Source organism: Electrophorus electricus, chromosome 13 (genome assembly GCF_013358815.1).
Source record: "Electrophorus electricus isolate fEleEle1 chromosome 13, fEleEle1.pri, whole genome shotgun sequence".
Lineage (NCBI taxonomy): Eukaryota > Metazoa > Chordata > Actinopteri > Gymnotiformes > Gymnotidae > Electrophorus > Electrophorus electricus.
In genome coordinates this window covers 14517804-14539911 of record NC_049547.1, presented here as the reverse complement: position 1 = coordinate 14539911, position 22108 = coordinate 14517804, and the positions used below count along the sequence as shown (strand labels likewise).

Below are 22108 nucleotides of genomic sequence, written 5' to 3'. Positions count from 1 at the left end.
GGACTCCTGAAGACATCTCTGCTTGTAAAAACAATTGCTGTAACTTTTGTGACAGATGTCAGGCTAGTCATGTAATCTAATAGTTGCGCTGAAACTCAAGTTGTTAGGATTTTTTAAAAATGCAAGATAACTATAATCTACTTAAGGACACTCTTTCTCCTTCTCTATCTCTATATGTCTGTTTTTGTGGCATTATTGCACATCATAGATAATTTGACTATGAACTTGCTCATTTGCATTCGAAATTCCCCTTTAAGAAACCATGGGGTCCCTCCTCTTCGAAAACGGAATGACATCACCCATCTGATCAGCCAATAGCAAAACAGGATTCACAGCGCTGGAAAAAGTAGTGGGGTATGTGTATTTCTCATGTCAACGCGCGCGTAGGCTTGTGTATGTGCGTATGTGTGCGCGCGTGCGTGAGTGAGTGAGTGAGTGAGTTAGGGAATAGCGGAAAAAAACCCCCAAAACGTTTCACTTTTCATAGGTAGTTTTCCGTCAGGGCCGTGCTACATTCATTTTAAAGAAGTTTGACATATTGGAAACGTTTACTAAACGCAACATAGCCAGCGCTGGCTAAATCAAAACACGACAGCGGACTCTATCGCTTATTATTTTGAACAAAGTTTGATGGAGTCTCCTAGATTTGTATCCAGTAACGATGCTTCATTTATGGGAAGTATAAGACGATATCAGCAGGCTCCTTTCTGTAGCGTTATTTAAAGCAGTATCTCTGTTTATGTTTTCCAATGGCAGCGTGTGCACGTCGGTTCAGCTCCGGCCGCTCGGGGCAATAGTTCTAGGTTATGTTTGTGAGAGCAGGCTGCTGGTAACAGTTCATTGGAAACGTACGGAGGATACGTTGAACGTGGTGACTAATCGACTAAATAGACTAGCTCGGATGTCTGCTAGACTGGGAATGAATGTGTAGAGAGAGTTTTAAGCAAAACGAATAACAAGCAGTTTCTTTCTACGTCATGATGCTGAAGACCCTAACTAAAAAGCTCAGAAGACATTCCCTCAATGAAATTCACCCCTTCCAACTGAAGGTAAGTAAGTAAATGCCTTTATGTTGTTTTGTACAGTTTTCCAAAAACAATATTCCATAGTGGCAGAGACTACAAAAAGCTAGTGAAGCTTGGTTCCACACATTACACAAACAGTTGCAGTCTTCAGTGCATTTTGTTTGTTTGTTTGGTAAGGCTGTTTTTTTCTCATGGGTTTCAACACGTAGAGGCCTACGTTTCAGATACCTTTATACCCAAGTGAAACGTCACTCCACTTTTGTGTGAAGAATTTATTCAAGGTTTTGTTCTTTTCAGTGCTTGGACTTTAACTCTGAAGTCATATAATGATATCGACTGGTGTTGACTCCATCTCAGGCAATTACTGATTAACACCATACATAGGGCAATATATTTATCAGGCCTCCAGGGTTATTTAGTTCCCTTTGAAAACAATGACTGGTCAGTTTTTGAAACCTCTTCCCCAACCCTTCCCCAGACGAGAGCCACGGCTGTGTTTGTCCAGAGTATACTGAAAACATGGCAGACATAAATATGTCTGAAGCATTCAACCTGCTGGCTAGCAAACCAAGCTGTCCCACTTTCCACACTGACCACACTTTCATTTTCCACATGGAACCACAGCTGACAGGGTGTTGAAGCTTCCTTGCATCTGCAGGTCATTTGGGTATAGATACCTCTTTGTGTGAGTCTGAATGCACACAGACATATCATGCTGGCTGCCATGAACAATTGATTCGTTACTGTGCCATCATGATGAAGGATGTCAGGAGGAACCTGCGTACCATTTAAGGCCTGCAGGATGTGTTTGTACTCAGCGCCATTGTGCAGGCCAGAAACGTTGACTGTTACCATTTTGCCTGGGCAGGCTTTGTCCACAGGGAAAATTATTCATAGTCTTCAGAGTTGGGGTCTGAGCTGTATCTGCCTTTTAACCCCGAAATAAACTATACATTCTTTGTGGTGAAATAAGAGGTTTATTACTGGTCTCCCCATCTGAATATATGATGACATTAATATGGGGTAACTTTTATGTCAGGTAGGCTACTGTTCTTTTGTCTGCTTCCCTACATAGATATGCATACAAGCCACAAGCATTTACACTGATCAAGCTCACACATTAAGACTACAATTCTAAAGAACTACTTTACTTTGGAAATTTTGAATGTATAAGTAAAGATAAAATTACTCTTGTCAGGGAGGTAGGTGAAAGCACATGGTTTGTTGTTTGTCATACAGTTTGTGCTTAACAATCAGAAGCTGTCTCCTCTTTGCAAATGAGTTAGGAGCCAATTTAAAAAGTCCCATCTGTGAGCAGTAGGCCAGCCCACAAGCTTTGCCATGAGCAGACCTCTGAGCTTTTTCCTGTTCCCTTTGACTGTAATCAGACTGTTACTTTGTTTCATCATCTGTATGAAGGAAGTTTTGTACTTGTTTGAGATTTTGATTGAGCATTATATATGTGCAAGTTCAAGCATATATATCCAGGAGATGATATTATAACTTATTCCTTTATTTATTTATTTTTTTAAATAATTTATAGTGCATCCTACCACATGTCTACAATGTCTATGGGAAGCTTTAGGGTATCCACCAGTAAACTTGCACAGTGCCAAAGACTTTCAGTCGTCCTCAGGCTGGATACATGTTCTTTTTTTTAATGCTGTGGTGATTAGAAGCAAATCCCAGGTTCTTTATTCATATTTTTGCTCTATATTATATAAAAATACAGACCATTGTAATAATATTTATGAATTTCTTAGGATATGTCCTATTTCTAGATAAAGATTTAGCAGGGGTGTCACAATCAGGGATTGCTGGGCCACAGAACTACAGAGCATTTTTTGCACTATCAAACAATTTGGAAATGAAAGTTAAACCAAGGAAAACACTAATCTTTTGGCCTTCCAGGTCAAGGACAAGTTTGACCTATAATTATATAGAATTGAACACATATAGTTTTGATATTTGTGTAGTCTAGTATTTAAGACAAAAGGGTTCTCCTTAGTCTGAACAGACTTTGGTCATTGTGTTGTTCATAAACCAGCAAAGCATTAGCATGAAAAATACTTTAATTTACATGATTGTCAATGGCTGTAATAAGCTTGTCATGTCATTTTAAGCCTTGTGTGTCTTCATCTGCCTATATGAAAAATATAAATTCTTGCTTGCTCTGGGAGTCTCCTAACTGTTGATACACTGCATGTTGGACATGGTTAGAAGGGGGAGGTCTTACAGTGACCACACTTTTCTCAAAGGCCAGTACCACTGAACTCCTGCCCTCCTTCGAGCTTGACCCCTTGGGTTGCACTTGCAAATACAATTATGGTAATTGGAGTCCAGGCTAATGCCAGGAATGGCTTTAGTGCTGTTAGAAGAGTGCTGACCTAGGCCACACATCTGTTTGTATTTGTGTATGTTTGTGTGTGTGCGCGCGTATGTATCGGATATGGTCCAGTGGATGCGAATGAAGTCCTCTGTATTCATAATCTTCAGGGTGCATGCACATGACACATGCACTGCTATGCACACCCATGCTGACCTTTACTCAAGGGCCAGTGCTTCAAGCAGGAATCTGGTGAATCTGTAAAAGGTGTGCAAATGGAAATTAACCATGTTTAATACAGACAAGATATAATTATAAATGCTTGCTTACTTTTACTCAGACCTTTGCTTACTTACTCAATTGCTCGCTCTCTCTCTCTCTCGCTCTCGCTCTCTCTCTCTCGCACTCAGCCATGTGGCCCTAAGGCCTGTTGTGTTTGTGTGGGCTCAGACCTGTGTTTATGGTGTACCTTCCTGTGTTTGAGTGGGCCAGCTTACTGCAACCTTTACTGGGAAAGCAATTTTAATGGGTTTATCTCTCTGTGCTAGCTAGCTACGGCTGGGTATACTACAGTGAGAGTCTCATATTGTCCCAGGGTTGACCTGTCAAAGGTTATACTGTGCTGTGAATTTGTTTCTCTTTGCCAAGAAGAAAAATTCTGCTCACTGTATGTTAGTCAAATCTTAGAGAGAGATTAAAAACATAAGTTTTCCATGACATTTAAATAAACCATATTATCAATATGTTGTAGATGTCAAACTGGTGGATGATATTTTAGATGTTGCTGGGAAGGCTTTGGTTAAAGTGTCATGAAGCTTGTGAATAATTGGCAGTGCTTCACACTCAATGAGTGTGTTCATTGTGCTGTGAATCATGGACCTAAATCCTACTGGCACGCCACAAGCCATTTATGAAATATTTGCTTTTACATGCGCCAAGAGGAAAAACACAGGAAATTCCAGCCAAGTATCATTTGCATGTTGTCCGAGGACTTAATCTAAAAGTAAGTTCAGAAAATATAAAATAGTCATATGCAACAGCAAAGAAAGTTAGTTTTTTTACCCTTAACAAATATGTCGTGATTATGGTGCACCTACACTAATTCTGGAGGCTGGTTTTGTACCCTGGCTATTTTAATGAGGACTTTAAAAAACACTTGAAATCGCATTACAGGGCTATTTTGTAGTGATTAAATAGACTCAGAGAGGCAGTTTAAAAGATAAAATGATTAAACTATTCATTGATATCAGTGTTACAATGTGTCCTGTAAATAGCTTTAATGAAGTGAAAAACAGATTTCATTAATTTTGTTTTGGAAACCTTGCATTTAATTTTAGTGTAACTTGAAACCATGCCTGATCTTTCTCATAGCTATAGTACAAAGGGAAATGATACTGTGTGAAAAATGCATATTAAACTTTCTTGATTCTTGTCTCCATTTGAATATCATTATTGTTTTTAAGATAGAGGTGCATGGACAAAGCTTAGCCCACTTGTATGTGCTTGGGATCCTCTTTTTTTTTTCTTTCTTTCTACAAATGCCTCCATCACCTCCCTATTCTCTGCTGACATCCTCTGCAACCTTTAGACCCAACCCAGTGCAGGATCCTGGTGGGGGCAACCTGTCACTATCCAGTGTTGAGCATTGACTGATGCTGGCGCTTAGAATGAGCTTTCGTTCAGAATTAGCTAATAGCCCAATAGCAAATACCGAAGCGCCTGAGAAACAGAAGGAGAAGCAAAAAATATATATATATTAAACTGGGGCTGCAGTTCATATACCAACCAAGAACTGCTGAAGAATTGGATATTGCCGGTTTAGAGGAAGGGTTCCCTTTGAGATTTTAGTGATCAACACTATCTTGTAGTGGTAAAGGTCCCCCTGTGAGAGGGTACATATGAAAGAGTGTATATATAAAAAAAAAAAAGAAGCCATTTTTAGGTTTCCTCATGAGTGCACTTGGAATTCGTAAGACTGATCAGGACCATCACACACTTTTACTCCTGAACTCTTAGCCATGAAGCATTGGTGAGTGCCTGAGCAAACTCAGAGAGACACCACGACAGAGAAGACAAATGACTGCATGGCCTGGTACATCACACTGCCAGGTGTGTTTCTTGTGAGACATCATTCAGTTTTCAGGCCAGCGCACTCTGTCTGATTCAGCTTCCTGTGCGCTAGAACAAGCACTGAACTCGCATCTCTTGTCCTTTCTTTGTCATCCTTTCGTTGCCTGTCCACTTCGCCACATTCCTTTTTATCTCCATTTTCAGTTCAACAGCATGAAAATAGTTTTGTAGTACTCTTCAGAACTAATTTAAGTAGCATGAATATGGGAAATCTGTTTCAGCTGAAACTTGATATATAACTTTGCCTATGCTAACTGGGCTCCAGTGATTTATGATGTTCTTTGCTCACTCCCCTGTTTATAGACCATCTCCGTTTATAGACTGCCTGTTCATAGACCGCCTCTGTTTCATTTTCATAATCTTATTTTATTCTGGGCTGTAGAGCTTGTCCAGGCTTTTCACTAAAGACTAATAACATTTCAGTGCTATTATAGGTGGTGAAAAGATTGGTGTAGACTGGTAATGATTACGGTAGTGTAATTCAGACATAGAGAAAAAACAAGAGACAAAAGAGAAAGATATTGATTATTAGGATATAATCATATAATAAAATAACAATTAGTTTCATGTCATGTAGCAGTTTACTTTAAATTTATGTGTAATGTGTTTTTGGTGTTTTACATACCCCCCCCCCCCCCCCCAAAAAAAAAAAACTGTCACAAATGAGCTCACACGCAATTTAACTCAACATTCATACACAAGTAAAGTTGTAATGTTGTATGTAAGCATATGTCCATTGTTGGTAATTATCCTTTCAAATCATGCATAGGTCTATTTGATCCACAACAGGAAACAGCTGTAACTTGAAGCTTTCAGTAGATGAGAGTCTTGATTCTGAAATCAGGCAGAAGGCTGTTTAAACTGTGAGTTTTTCAGAATGTCTGGGATTCTCCTGAGAACCTCATATACTGCCACATTTCCAGATTTTCTCTAATTGAACACACCTGCCTTAAGCGATGAAGCCATGAAGGGCTTAATGGTGGACAGATGAATGTATTGAATGGAGCTCACATGAAGTGTGGGCTTATCAGGCCTGGGAATGAGAACAGCCTAGTGGGACAAGACTAGGCCAACACTTTGGGAAATCTCACCACCATGTATCATTGAGATAACTCTTACAGACCAATGTGAGGGGGGTTCCTGCCCATCTTCCTCTCTTTACACCATTGAGGTACAGGTGTGGTGCAAGGAGGTGTAGATAAAGTAGTTCCACATTCTTTCAAACATTTACTCATGCATGTAAGCTTAACAAAGAAAGTGAAAGAAACCCAGAGGTTAAGGGTGTGGAAGCAGATTTTAAACCATGTTTACATTTATAGCCATTTGCTCTTATGCAGAGTGCGTTGTATACTTATCAGCATGAACATGCATACACTCCCTGGGGATTGAACCCATGACCCTTGTTGCAAGCACCATGCTCAACCTGCTCTGCCAGGTGAGCTACATGTTTAGGAGTGCATGTTTACTGTACAAATATATCACCCTCTGAAACTCAAATAGTATATAAGTGTGTGTGTGTAAGTAAGTAAGTAATATTCTCTTGTAAAATGTACTTGAGGCAAAGTTCCTTGTCGCTATTAACACACACATTCAATCTCTTTGACACATGCGCGCACACACTGGTCACGATGGTAGAGGCACCTTCCAATCCAAGCTGTTTTAGCAGATGACTTGGCTAGAACATGTTTCTTTACAGTGTAATGCACTCATCAGTGCTATTGAAACCAAGCAGCAGTTCTTCTGCTTTGTTTGTGTTTGAGTCTGCACACGTGTTTGCATGTGTGCATGCATGGTTTCTTTGTGCTTCTGTAAAATGTATGTTTGAGTATCAGTGTCAATGAGGTGATGAACTGCCAAGCAGGGACTGACCCTTGACCATCATCATATCAATACCTCCCTGTGTCCTCTAAGCTCATCACTTACATATACACACTCATACATACACACAAACTTACACTCCCCATCCCCGTAGCCTTTAATCCATGCCCATCATTGCTGGCTCTAATCTCCAACCCTTTCTGATAAGAACAGCCACTCTGAAAATCCATCCTCAGTAGTGTAACTGCTCTCTCCACACACAGCACACAGCTGGGCTCTACTGTACAAGTACTACTGTAGTTCAAGACTGCTGCTTACCTTACCCACACAGACATGGGAGAGAACTTCTGTGGGCTGCTAGCTTACCAGCTGGCATGTCTGAGAGTGTAAAATAACCAGTCTTTTATTATTTGTCATTTGCACTCAGGTTATACATGGTTTTCACCATGACATTTTTATTTGTTTGCACATATTGTAGATAAATGTAGGAGATGTCTGATATATAATCTTAATGTATTTTTTTTATTTCTTCAGGATTTCAAGAGAAGAAGAAGCATTCATTTCAAATTGGTGTATAGACATCATTACCTTTCTGAGCAGCATCATTTTTTATCCTTTATTAGTATGCTTGCATACCCATCTTCTAGTGTGTATTAAGCCTAATGGTGCTTCCTTTAAAACCATGAGTTTCACAGCAGTGTAAAGCACCTTATTGAGCTTGGTGAAGGACACTACTATGACCATATAGACACATACAGCCATTAAACTACATAACAAATGTGCTGCTCATGCCTCTCAATGAAAACTTGGCTTAGCATGTACTTGGAAACCCTGACTTATGCACAGCTGGAACTAGAACCTGGGTATGAGGTATAGGATGGCCTTCTTCACTAAATGGATCTCTTAACATTTCAGCAATTTCATCTCAATAGTTTCACAGGTTTTCAGTCGTTAAGCAAGCTCCATAATACTACAAAAAATCACTCTTGGACTCCATGCATCCCAAATGTAATTGATATACTATTCTCAATGTGTGTGTTCATTTTATAGATGTGTTATCTCCAATCTGGCATGGCTCATAGAATAGGTGTTTTGACACAAAGAAGCCAGGGGATAGGCCATCTGAGGCAGGTGGTGGGCTAGTTCATCATGTTTTTTGTAAGAACGAGTAAGCAAATTATTCTGACTTTGCTGTACTGACCATGCAAATAGGACCTGTATAGATGAAACAAACTGTCATCATGTTTTTTTGCATCTGAGTAAATGTAGCTTCTAAACCCTCATCTATCAAAAAAGGTACTGTTCAGTTTTTGCTTCCTTGTTTTTTAAAAGGTTTGAGGAAACAAGTGCAGGGAAATTTCTGTTTCTTCTGTGATGCCTGTTGAAGTGCATGGTGGTGCACTCTTAAAGATAAGCTCTCCCTTCTGAATGTCTGATTTTTCTTTTGAATGGCTGTTTCTCTTTAAAGTTCGCAAACACTTCACTCCAACTTACAGTTAGGCGGTCATGGTCTCTAATTGTCAGAATCATCGTCTCAGTTTTTTTTTTCTAACGTCTGCCAGGCAGAGAAACATGGTGAGTACAGAAATATGCTGGAATAGATGTTTACAGAGATTCTAAATTACAACGCTAACATGTTGGCACACCTGATTATGCAGTGCCATGGAAGTATGTGAGACTAACTGTCTTACTTAGGCAAGACCTACTGGTTCTTAGTTGTGTGGGCCAACGTCTACTCAACTGGTACTGCAGGATGTTGCCTTGGTGCAGTTTTCAAATTCAAGGTGCATGCACACATGCACACACATCTACACACACTGACCTTTTGCAGTATGTTCTTCACTCTAGGAAATCTTACACCCCCCTGTATCCTTGGTCGCCACCCTCTACAGAGCTGCAGACATTCTCCAGAGTCAGGCAATGAAACATGGACAGGAAAGACAGAGAAAAAGGATGGAGAGCATTCAGATGCTCTCATGTCACTAGCTTTATGACTAATGGCTTTATTGTTTTGGGACGCATTATCCCAATTCACCAGTTTTTTTTTTTGGTTTTTTTTTTAAACAATATAAGGGAAATAAAATTTAGGTGTTTGTATTACAAACAGGGGTATTGGGTCAGCTACACTCAGGTTGTTTTAGCTACAGTATAACGAGAAATGTGGGAGTGATGAAAAAACTGCCTCAAGTGGGTGGTGTAAATCTAAATAAGGATATGAAGTGAGCTGCAAGTTTGAGTCTCATTACTAAGTGACGCATATGCAAATATGCAAACTATGCTGAGACCTACTTTGTATGTGTCCCTGATAGCCTGTAAAAATGCCCCTGCTTAATCTTTGTTAGCTTTGCTTGGTTTACTGGTAAAAGTTTAGTTTACAAGTTTAACCAGTTTAGTCTTTTAGTCCTGACAGCTTAACAGCAGAAACACTAATAGTTTATAGCCAGTAACAAAATGGTATACTATTTGTTGCCAGAAAGGAAGATGTGGCTGACATAATGGAGTATTTTCAAATGCATAGACCTACAGCATGTCCAAACCTCCCCATCTAGATAATGCTCATCTAGGAAACCAAACAGCAGAAAGTTGCTATGCCAAGCATGCATGTGGAATTTGGGTGTCTCAGAGTAGATGGTAATCTTGATTGGTTGCCACATGCTTGCTGGTCCATAAGGAGTGTGTGTTAAGATAACATACATATACATACACACAAACAAAGACACACACTCACACACACAAGCTGCAATGCTATTGTAGTCCCATCTGGAGACTGTTCCCTGGGAAACAGGCCCTCATGGTGCCGGAGTATTTGGTGGTTACTGCATTGTGTGAGTATGTGTGTGTATTAGGGTTTCATTGTTAACTTGAAGGACAGGGCACATCTTTTTCACCTCAATAAAATGTGTAAGTTTTCAGACAATTAAAAAATTTTTTTTTTGCGTGAGCCCAGTAAACTTGAAGGCTGGAACTGAATGCAGTTATGATTTGATAATACCCAGTTTTTCATGTTTTGTACCAGTGGTTCCTGTCCACATTTACCAGTGTGTGGTGAGCGTTTCTGCAGTGAGCTCTTAATAGAGCCATTCTGCATAGACTGCAGGGCCTCCATGAGTTTCCATTAGAGGAGTGATCTGAAAGTCCTTGTGCATCTTTGAGAGTTTCACATTGAGTGTTCCTTGGTTTTCACATTGAGTGTTCCTGAGTGTTCCTTGGTCAAACATTGCTAACATGTATCTTCTTTGAGGTACTCAGTTGGCCTGCTGATTAGCTGTTATTCCATCATAGGATTTTATTTTAGTTCACTGTGGGTCTTCAGTGTTTCAATCAGAAAAATGGGAGTACTGAGTGAAATACATTCGTGTTTGAATGTTGCATGCTTTTCTTAGCTTATGTTGTACCGTTTTTTTTTTGTTTTTGTTTTTTTTCTGTTGAAAGGCTCAGGTCTGACTTGGAGCTGCTGGAACTAATACATAGATATCTTCTATGCTGCGCACAGTTGCACTTTTAATGATCTTCCCAGCGAAGGTAAGGAGTAGTTTCTGAGACCAAGTGGAAAATGGCACTCTGGGTCTGAGAGGCACTGCTTCGCACAGGGCTCGGCAGCCTCTCTTTGGGGTCCTGAATTGCACTGTATTTTTGCACTCATTCTACACAGCAAGAAAGAAGGGCCCATTTATTTAATTCAGCGTCCTTTCCTTTCTTTCTCACTCTCTCCCTTTTGGTCTTTCTATGTCTCCTTCTCCCTTTCTTTCCCACATTCTCACTGGTTGTTTGCTCAGCGAGAGGTTGAAGAGAGGTGTGCGTTTGAGTGTGTGCGCATGGGCTTGTGCGTGCGTGTACTTGAGAACAGATGGCAGCTGGTTGGCCTGGCTAAGGCAAGGTAATTACAGTGCACTGGGTTACTTAACTCTTTAGAGTAGCCTGCTATTTTTCCCATATCCTTTTAGCTTTCTCTCTATCTCTCTCTCTCTCTCTCTCTCTCTCTCTCTTGCACACACACACTCCTCTCTCTCTGTGGGCCTTTGTGTCTGTTTTTCTGTCTCACTCCATCTTTCTCTAAGAGGCTTTGCTCTTAAAGGATCTGTTTTGGCTGTGGAAATGAACGGACACAAACACATTGTGAGGAAACACAGGACAGCAGAGCATCGCTCTCTACACTAGTCTGAACACTACAGTACTCCAGCTACTGGGTGGGACTGTCCCTATTTTGAGTGTAAGCTTAATAGATTTCAGGTTTTTGAAATCTCTTTTTTTTTTTTTTTTAGGGTCTTGCTTTAAAATCTTTTTAGCTCTTGCGGATTTGTCCCGCTCTTGCCCTGCGTGTCATGCATACTCCTCTATCTCAGAGCTGTTTAGTTTGTGTTATAACATGGAACACTGAAAAAACATCCTGAAAAACAGGCTGAATGTGAAAATGTAACTTTCATTTTTTTTTTTCCGGCTCTGCCTCAAAGAGTAAATGAAAAAAACATCTGATGGATCATTTCCTGATGGGCTGCTAAAGTATGACGTTAGTGACTGCACTGCTGTTTTGTGCAGCTGAGTTGGAAAACAGATGTCAAGTAGGCACTGTCTGAATCTCTCTGGCCTGTGTGCTGTATGAAGGTCATTGTTTGTCCACCTACCCCTAGGAGTGGGGTCTGCTTTATCATGACCCAGGATGTAATCTATGTGCCCCTTTCCAAACACAGATTTCTTACCATGGCAGTGAGGAGGGTGGCGAGAGCGATGACTCTGAAGAAGAGAACCAAGAGCTGGCACAGATCGACAGAGGTATGCATGCTTGGTTGCATTTTATTGCTTCTTAATCACAGCCATAAATTGCTTTATCTTTTCTTCTCACACTTTCCTCTCTTGTTGTCCTGACTCAACACTGCGCTGTAGTTTGCACAAATATAATAGTTCACTAAAATGTGTGGCCTCCAGACTTATTAAGAATTAACCTTACTTTGACCTGAGCTGTAATTCTAGACTTTGTGTGAGCTCAATCAATACAGCATTACATCAGCTCATTGTCAAAAGTAACCGGGCGCTGAGAGAGCTGTAAACTGACCCCGCCGCCGTCCCACAGAGCGCAGGAGGAATTGCGTCCTGACTCCCCTGGCCACCAGCCAGCAGCACAACCAGGGCCTACTCTCGCCGGCCCATTTGCGGCGCCTGCGTCTGCTGCTGGAGCCAGCACTGGACCGCCACAGCTCCGAGGAAGAGCTGGAGCGCATCGCGGGCACTGCTGGGGCTACGGTGCCCGATGCCGGCCGCAAGTGGTCCAGGCACGGTGACCTGAGCAGTGCCTCCAGTGATGAGGAGGTGAAGGACCTATGTGAGCCACCCGCCACCCGCCTGCGTGCCACCTCTCCCGGCCCCGTGCTCTTCAGCTCCTCCCCACCGCGGGGCCTCAAGGTGCCTCCTACCGGTGTCGCTGGCCGCCTCGTTGCCCGGCCCATCATCCTTAGTCACTTTGAGCAGCCGGCCATGCCTTACTGGAGACACCGGCCGACGTCTGCCGGAGAACATGGCCGGCCCAGCCTGGACCTAGAGAAGATGCAGCAGGTTAGGACACGCTTCTCTTGGGGCTGATTGGTTAGTGGAATTGTGTTATGGAGCAGGTATTAAAGGTATGATTTACCTATATTCTGCAAGTATATTAAAGACCTGGTTTACCTAAAAGCATTAATGTGATTATTGATGAGTGGAATCTAGCATGATGTGATACCTAGCAGTCAGTATGTGTTTTCAAAAATACTAGATTAGTGACCTTAATGCTCTACTTCTAAATCTTCACTGGACTAAACATCTTCACATAAACTTTATCTTGGCCCTTAATCTTTCATAGTCCTTTTCACTGAAACATTTCATAAGGTGACCTGACTGTTGAACTATCTGTTGAAATGGCAAAACCATTGTTTAAAATGGCCGGTCAAGTGCCTAATAATAGAGAAGTAAACTTCATTGGCTTTTACATCAGTGAAGCTTTCAGGGTTGGGGATAATGTTTGTGCTGCAGTATGTGCATGGCCATCACCACTTCCTCGGCTGTTATACTGCAGTGTATTCAGTGCAAAACGTGATGGTCCAGACCACCACTCTGTGTTGCCTGGGTGGCCAGATTTGAAAGGGCTGACACACACACACACACACACACACACACACACACACATTCACATTAGGCCCTTGTGCCAGCCACCTCAAGAGAGAGAGGAACGGATGACAGATGTCGGTTCACCCCTCCCAGTACCCTTTTTCCTCCATGAGAAGCCAAGCTAGATTCTGTGTGTGTGTGTGTGTGTGTGTGTGTGTGTGTGTGTGTGTGTGTGTGTGTGTGTGTGTGTGCGCCTGTATGCAAGTGAAAGAGTGAAAAATGACAGAGGGAGGAGGAGACTTTCCAAGCAGCTAACAGCCATTTGTAAAAGTTCTTTGGACAGACCAGTGGTGGTGTCCTGCGACGGATAGCAGGCTGTACGGAGAATGTCGAATGGGAGAGACAGAGATGCAGAGAGGGAGGGGGAACAGAGCGGCATCGTACTGAGGGCCTCCATATGTCTCTAGGATTCTGTGGCGAGGGCAGATTATGAGAGGCAGCGGGGCAGTGTGTGTGAGTGAACCAGCGCTCGGTCGAGTGGAATGGGAGGTGTTGGAGGGAAAACAATATGGGCCCCGCTCAAGTGGCTGCCAGAAGCTCCTCATGGTTTAACCCTTAGACAGCCAAATCCCACAGGGATTTCTGTCTCCCTGCTCCTGTTTTTGTCCATTTTTACTCATCATTTTACCATTTTCAGTGTCATTTAAGATCTGTCCTCAAACAGAGTTGAGTTTTACTACATGTAAATAAACAGGTAATGGATGTTGAGCTTGTGTTGCTGTGGCGACAGATGCTGCGTATTAGGATGATGACCCACATTTGGGCAATGGTCATATAAATCTGTCCAATTTCCCTTTATTACCGTAATCCTTACAATCTAATCCAGAGCCATATGCTGCTGCTCATAAGCAGTTCACAGGGGTCTAGTCATTGTTTTGACTTTATGAAAAGTTTTGATAACAGATGTCAAAACCAGACTAGGATGGTTAGATGAACAGCATTTCAGAAACAGCTTTCCTAAATCCTTTTCTATGATGGTTCCATAATCTCTTATGTCTGAGAGCAATCAGACTGTGTCAGTGCACTCAACATCACTTGTAATTGCACTATTAGGTTCAGCCTACCTTTAGGGCTTCTTGGTTGACATACTGGTTGTGCTACAGAACAATGTGCTCCATTACATAAAGGCCCATTAGCTTTAATATTACAGTGTAGAAGTACACTAACAAGAGCAGTGGATGTGTGGTGTAAGGCAGAGCACCGGTATGCTCAAAACCTGGTGAGGTGCGGGACGTTACGGCACTGTCAACCCGAGAATGGTTGTTAGGCTCGATCTTGGTGCCAATATTCTCCCTTGGTTTTGTGTTCCAGAAAATGCTCCTGAAAAAGAACTGTGGTGGGAAAACAAGGACTATCAAGATTCGGGTGAGTGCATCTGAAGCATGAACAGATCCAAACTGCATCTCATCTTCGGAGTAGTACTAATAAGTGTTTTGCCTTCTTATGACATGTGACATCATGGTGTTGAGACTCTCTGGTCACAAAAGAATATAACAGGAAGCATTATTTGATGCAGGACAGTTTAATCACCATCAGACTCCTGACACCTGAATAATGTGTACTCCAAATTTTTCACGTTATATGTTAGTAATGCAAAGCTGTGTGGGTTAGAACACAACCACTGACCCTGCAAATCGTGGTAGAGGAAATGGCTTTTCTCTATTAGGACCTGCACCAGGTCAGAAAGCCTAAGGTGGGTGTAGTGCATGGTGTGTCATGTCACTGTCAGCTTGGCACCTGTTCCTCTTCCTGCTCCCTACCAAACATGGCACAGGAATCAAGGTGCACACGTGGGTGACCACAGAGGATGCCACTCAGTTTGCTGGAGGCTGAAAAATAAGAAACGTTTCCATTTGAGGCACAGACACAAGTTTTTGTGAACAAGAGCCAAATAAGGAGCCTACACCATTTTGACAACGATATTACACTAAAGAGAGACTCAGGCCTTTCTTTGAGTGTCTGCAGTGCCACTTTCTCTGCACTCTGAACTTTTGGCATCTGTGTAAGTCACAGCCGTTAGTGCTTTTGGCTAATCAGCCTAAAACTTAATTGTTCTGTAATAGCCTTTCTCTTCTGCACATCCAAGAACCTCCATTTCATCTATGAGGGATTGAATGTCCCCTTTATTGGATTAAGGTAAAGGGGAGAAGAGGAACAAGTGATGGAGAGATATCTGGCGCGTGTGTGTGTGTGTGTGTGTGTGTGTGTGTGTGTGTGTGTGTGTGTTGGGATGAAGTCATTTTCCATTTATAGAGTGCCTGCTGTTGCAAGATCTGTGATCTATAGACATGGAGAGAAACATGGAGACATGGAGAGAGAAGGATGTTCGTTCTGTCACTCCCTTTCTGTGGGGTTTTCAGCCTCAAGTAGATTATCAGTACTGAGAGGATGAGAGATTTTTTGTTTAGTTTATGAAAGCAGGTATTTTGGACACTGTCTCTTGCCCAGATGTCTCTTATGCCCTGTTATTGTCCTGTCCTCCCCCATTCTGTGTCCTGATAGCACACTAAAGATGGTCTTCTCACCCCCATCCCCAACCATTTTACTTCCAGAGTTCATCTCCCTTTCTTACTGGCTGTGTTCCAGGTGAAAGTTGGAGGAGGGGTCATGGCAGTTATCCTAGGTGTGCCCCATTAGGGTAGCGGAGTGATTGTCATTGGGTCTGAGAGTGTGTGGTCGGAGCTTGGTGGCTGAGGCTAAGGCAGCGAGACAGAGATGAGGAAAGGGAAGAATGGAGGTGCGTAGTCATCTGCAGATGAAACCAGAGCAGACAAATAGCCTCACCACTGCCGCCGCCGAGAGAAGACTCGCGTCTGTCGCCAGGGCAGAATGGAGAAGGGCTTACCGTGGTCCCAGGGACAAAGCAGTAATGGAAAATGTTGTTATGAAGGTATTTGCTGTGGTCTGAGCAGTGACGTACAAGTTTGTGGAGGAAGAGGTAGAATGTCGACAGCCAAACCTGGCAATACATTGTAGCAGCTTCTTTAGATACAGCTCTGCACAATCATCCACAAAACTAAAGCAGTGAGAGTGTACACACTCTGAATATAGTCCACAGTTAAATATGAATTAACAACAAAACTAAAATTTGTCACACTTTAGTACCTTTGCATCCTGAACAACAGACCTCAAACAAAGACGTTATATGGGACTGGATCCATGTTACTCACCTTATTTCTCTTACAGCTAGTGCTGTTTACCTTGGGTCTTTGTCAGGTGTGCATATATAAAACATGTTGTGCCAGGGTCTGGTGCTCATATTTAAAGCATTTTAACCTTTGCTTCCATTCCTCATGAATGAAACCTCTCTTCTTCCTCTCTACTACTCAGCCCAGCAGCGAGACACTTGAGGACTATTGGAGATGAGTTTCAATGATTTAATACTCTTAAGATCAGCTTACATATGTAATGTATTATCTTATGTCAAATGTTCCAGGTTTGCAACAGTTTTTTTTTTGTAAGGGAAATGATTTAACTTTGGAAGGGCATGAATTTTTATTAATTGGCTAATTCGCTAACAGCATGCTCTGGTTGGGGCATTATATCAAATGCTGAAATATACATAGTGACAACACTATAGTCATGTACTGATTCAGATCTTTTGATGGATTCATGTTGAGTAGAGGCCTGGAGTAACAAATTCCTGTCTTGAAATAACCCTTGATGATGATGTTTTTCATAGGGCATACATGTATAGGTCATTAATTCTCAAAAGTTTCACCATGCATGGTGACAAGACATGGTACCATGGTAACAAATAATTATTTGATATCGGAGTATTTTTGTTTAGGTTCTCTATCCATAACTGGATCTTGTTGTTTTTTTAAAGTAAACAAAGGTGAACTTGAGAAGGGCTCCTTGGTTAGACAGAATACAGAGGCATCAGTCATGGGGGAGTTAACCACATCTATGCAGGAAAAACCTCAGTCTTTCCTATCTCTCCATGCGGGCAGGGCCTTGTCCACAGAGGCCACTCCTGAAAGCAGAGTGAGCACACATGACCCCCAAACTCCCACACGAAGAGAGCTGGAGAAAGTGCTGCATCACTGCCAAATAACACAAAACCATTTCCTGTAGGGGAGGGAAGTGCTTTACAGTTGCTAATTTTAGAAAGCATCCCCTTGGCCATGGAAAGAAGGAGCATGACTTTTTGACTGACATATTATTGGGAATATATGGAAAGGTTACTCTTTCCATTTGCTGACTTGCTTGGAAAAAATATTTATAAGTATACCTCAGTTAAATTCAGCGAATATTTCTCCAGATTGGTGTTGGTATCAGTTTTATTTGTTCTTATCTGTTTGCTTCATTTAGCTTGTTGTCTTGGCCAGAGACTGAGTATTCCCTTCTAAGGTATTCAAATGGCCAGACTAGGCACCAAAAGAAGCAAACAGGATAAGACTTTTTAAAGTGTAGTTTATTAAATTTATTACTATAAGTAAAAGCAAAGCCAAATCAGTGCCTTGATAACAAGTTGGTGGGTGAAATCTAATTCATCTGGGCAGGACTGATCATCCAGCATTTTAGTACTGGGCCCCCTGCTAAAAGTGAAATATCCATCATTTTTCTAAGATACAATAGTGGTAGGTATGTGGAATGTGTTTCTCAGTCTAGTTAGTCTTTTTATTTGTGCTGATGGTGTGGAATAAAAATTCAAGGAAATATTCAAGGAAAGGCCCCTCTCTCCCATAAAGAAATCCCAGAGAACACCCCAAAACCAAAAACCCTGAACCAAAAACATCCCGTAATGCAAAAATGTTGTTTTCTAACTGCAGATCTGCCACAAATTATGGAGGTAGCATTTAGAAATGCTAAAACACCAAAGTTTTACAATGTAGGGTAACCATATACAAAACCGTTTTTAACAAGTTTATTTATTAAATTTACTTTCAGGACCAATAACAATTACCTTCAGGGCCTACATGGCCAGATTCTTATTCCTCTTCTTTCAGCTGTTTCTTACAAATAAATTAAAATGTATAAAATACAAATTATATGTATTTTACTAGTGATGGAATAAATGAAATTCAGTTTCTATGAAAATCCAGTTCACTTTTCAGTAGTTTTGTTGTACCCAGGTATACTTTCCTTAAGATCAGTCTGTTTTAGATATGATATCTAACAAGGCAGTTGAGAAATCCAAATGTGGGAATCTAGTATAATACATAAATCTTGACTTACACATAGATTTCCACAAAAGCTCTGGCCACGTCACATCTAGTATTCTGTCAGATTTGTTTTTATTAGACATAAAAGCATAAAGTTATTTAATCAGAGAGTAGGTGGTGGGACGTGAGATTTATGTCAGATTATTTTGAGCCCAACCCTCAGAGCGTCCCTATCAGCTTTGCGTTTGGGTATTTTTAGACCTCAATAAGGCACCATACAGAATATTATATTGAAGGTAAACTTCATGCACCATCTCTGGCCAAATGCTTCTATGAAACAGCTATACACCCTAAGAAGCAGTCTGACCAATAATTGAGTGTAGAAAGCAAATGTCAACATAGAAGGAAAGCCTAATTTTAGGCATTTTAGAAATCCCAGACAGACACGTTTTTTTTAGGTCCCAAAAAAGAGGATGTATCCAGAAAAAAGGACATATGTTCATCTTATTTAATGTTCACATATTTGCAGAAAACCAAAAACATCAGAACTCTGTGAGGGAATTCTGCTGTTGCTTTATTCTATTGAACAGTGATGAACATGCTGTTTCACCCAGTGTTCATCCCGTATGATTGGACATAGAGTAATGTTTTCGGTAGTCTTGAATGAAGAATGGTGTATATGGCTGTCTGAGTGTGGCCATGTTTACTGAACACAGAGTGTGTTGGTGGCTAAGGATAATGGTATTAGAAGTGGGTTGAGACATGCTCTTTGGAGAGCTTTAGGATCAGAGAGGATAATTCGGTGATTAACTACAGGAAAGGTGGTTTCCTTTTCGCTGCTGCTTTTTGATCACTGTTCAGCATTCCTGCCAACACCATCTTTTCTTTCCTCTGCAGAACCTGAACAGTAGCCGTCATCCCCCCAGATACACCTACGATCCGTCCAGCTTTGCCTTCCACTCGCTTAGCACGGCTCCCCCCCGCAGTCCTCTGCTCGCCAGTGAAGAGCCTTCCTGTGTTTGAGGGAAATGCCTGGAAGTGTCTGAAGCAAAACGACAGTTTGATGGACCAACGCTTCCCACATTAGGACAAAGACAAATGTTATTGTCCCGAACAAAGTCCCTGTGTTGTGAGCTGTTCGCAAAATGTAGGAGGAAGATCAGATGATCAACATAGTCCTGCGCTGTCTCACCCTCTCTAGCTCTCTGACCTTATCTCAGGAAACCCATTTAAAACTTGTTAGAATGACAAGGCCATAGCCACTACACGCAACTGAAAATGACCTTATGTTTTATTGAAATGGCATGATAAACCAGCATAATTAGGTCAGTGGCTCTGAGATAATGCTTTACAACTGGCCACTTATCGTAGTTTCAGGTATAGGCTTGTTTCGTTACCATTTGACCACATGCGTCTTGACTATTTGAAGATCAGTCAGTGTCTAAACTGAGAGCATTTGGTTGTTGCTTAGAGACTGAATGGGACAAAGTAGCAGTGATGGACTTTATGGAAGGCGGCTTCTGTCTTTAACATAAAATGTACTACCATCCACATGAGCACAGAAGCATTCATTAGGAGGTACTTTCATCCACATGAGCACAGAAGCATTCATGAGGAGGTACTATCATTTACATGAGCACAGAAGCATTCATGAGGAGGTACTATCATCCACATGAGCACAGAAGCATTCATGAGGAGGTACTATCATCCACATGAGCACAGAAGCATTCATGAGGAGGTACTATCATCCACATGAGCACAGAAGCATTCATGAGGAGGTACTATCATCCACATGAGCACAGAAGCATTCATGAGGAGGTACTATCATCCACATGAGCACAAAAGCATTCATGAGGACGTACTATCATCCACATGAGCATGGAAGCATTCATGAGGAGACATTGCACAATTTGGCAATAATCACACATAAAAGAAATTCATATGCTTAGATTTCATCAACAATCCACCTGTACAATCAATATTAAATTATGACTGTAATCTGAAAATCAAGATTCTCTGGTGTCTGCCTTAGTGCTTGCCTAATGTATACTGTACTTTGACAATAATAGGTAAATAGACAAAATAAAAAGGAGTCATGGTACTAGTCCAGCCTTAGACTTAGCATTAAGCATGTGAATCTGTTGAACAGTTACAAGTTTAAGACAAGTGTTTCATCAGACAGCATACTCAATGTAATGTGCCTAAACAGAGTGCCATTGGACTATGGTATATATGCTCCTTGGCCATGTTTGATTGTGTTTGGACTATGTACAGTTAAGTACCAAAGTCGATAAGTAATTCACATGTTTCTGCACCCTTTGAATTTAAAATTTATTGTTTTGGAAAAAACCAATATTGAATATGAAACATGGAATATGAAACATGTTAATGTGTGCAGTATATTGAATAAGTAATCACATTGTGTAAGATTAATGTTTTAATTAACCGTGTACTGTATTCAACAGAAGATACCTAACCTTCTGCTAAATGTAGCCTACAGTTATAGGGATCACTGATTTTCAAAGCATAGAATAATTACAAGGAACTTTTTTTTTTAAGTTATTATGCAGTCAGCAAGCATCTACATGTAATAAATATGATCTATACCTGCAGGTTGGACAGTATAAACATGTTTGTTTAAAAAAAGCACATGCTTTTCTTTTGCCCATGTTTCAGTGAGGAATAAAAATCACTTGGCTCCAGTAACATGGACTTTGCAATACTCACTTTTACTCATTAGGATCACTTTTGCCTGTAGCCCAATTTCATGAATTGCCTTACAGAACACCTATACTTACCTCAACCTATTTGATCACCATACCTCATTTCACCTAATTTTGTAACAGAAGTATCTGTCCAGCTGTAAATCCTGGGGAAGGGTGTCGAGAGACACATTTGTGTGTGATTTGAGCTCGCTGCGTGGGTTCTCTGCTTCAGCTTGGGCCTTGGGGTGGACTGCGGGAGCTGATGCTGCGGTCATCGAGTCCTTCTGGACTTGAGTTTACAGCCAGAGACTCCACAGAACCGGGTCCTGGTGGGACACGCAGAGCCGAAGCTAGAACTAGGACTGGATCGCGCTTCCTCACAGTCCAAGTGGGCAATACCAGCATCTGATTCTGACCAAGTTCATGTCACTCAAGTATATGATTTCTGGTCTGCTTTCTGTATTCTTCAAACCAGACCAGAATGAGGGTGTACGACAGGAAGATGACCGCGTCCGTGTTTGTTGTTCACTGTGAGTGTGTGTGGAGGGTAATGAGCATGAGTCTGCCAGCATCTGCGAGTTCCACACCCTAGAGCTGCATGCTGGGTGCGGCGTGGGCCGCTTCCACAGGCCAGCCCTTGCCAGCTCCCAAACAGAGCGATAAGCTGTGCGTGTTTTGTGGATGAGAGTGTGGAGGCTGACGTCAGTACACCGCAGCGGTGAGGAGCCAGAGGAAACCGGCCAAGAATGGCGCAATTAAGGTGGGCGGATGATACTTGATCAAAAGATACTACTAAACAATGCGGTTATACAAGCTGGTGTTCTGTGTTACAAGCATGAAGTATCACCTATAGACAATAAA

The 22108-nt window shown here is 41.6% G+C and overlaps 1 protein-coding gene across 2 annotated transcripts; it reads left to right on the top strand.

The window, feature by feature from the left end:
* The first annotated feature begins 394 nt into the window (after positions 1–394).
* On the top strand, positions 395–21248 carry si:dkey-16j16.4. Of its 2 annotated transcripts, none has more exons than XM_027001489.2 (5): positions 395–1049; positions 11988–12069; positions 12368–12846; positions 14746–14799; positions 19440–21248. In XM_027001489.2, exons 1-5 carry the CDS (start codon positions 978–980, stop codon positions 19563–19565), a joined length of 813 nt encoding a protein of 270 aa, XP_026857290.2. In that variant the 5' UTR covers positions 395–977; the 3' UTR covers positions 19566–21248. The 2 variants fall into 2 exon arrangements, with proteins under 2 accessions (XP_026857290.2, XP_026857291.2); XM_027001490.2 differs by lacking the exon at positions 395–1049 and adding an exon at positions 10754–10821.
* The last annotated feature ends 860 nt before the right edge of the window (positions 21249–22108 follow it).

Bases quoted from the DNA above. Each gene is read 5' to 3' on its own strand.
- si:dkey-16j16.4 (XM_027001489.2), top strand. From the start codon at position 978: ATGATGCTGAAGACCCTAACTAAAAAGCTCAGAAGACATTCCCTCAAT. The intron at 12,847-14,745 runs GTTAGGACACGC...TTTGTGTTCCAG, and splicing joins ACCTAGAGAAGATGCAGCAG to AAAATGCTCCTGAAAAAGAA. The intron at 14,800-19,439 runs GTGAGTGCATCT...TTTCCTCTGCAG, and splicing joins CAAGGACTATCAAGATTCGG to AACCTGAACAGTAGCCGTCA.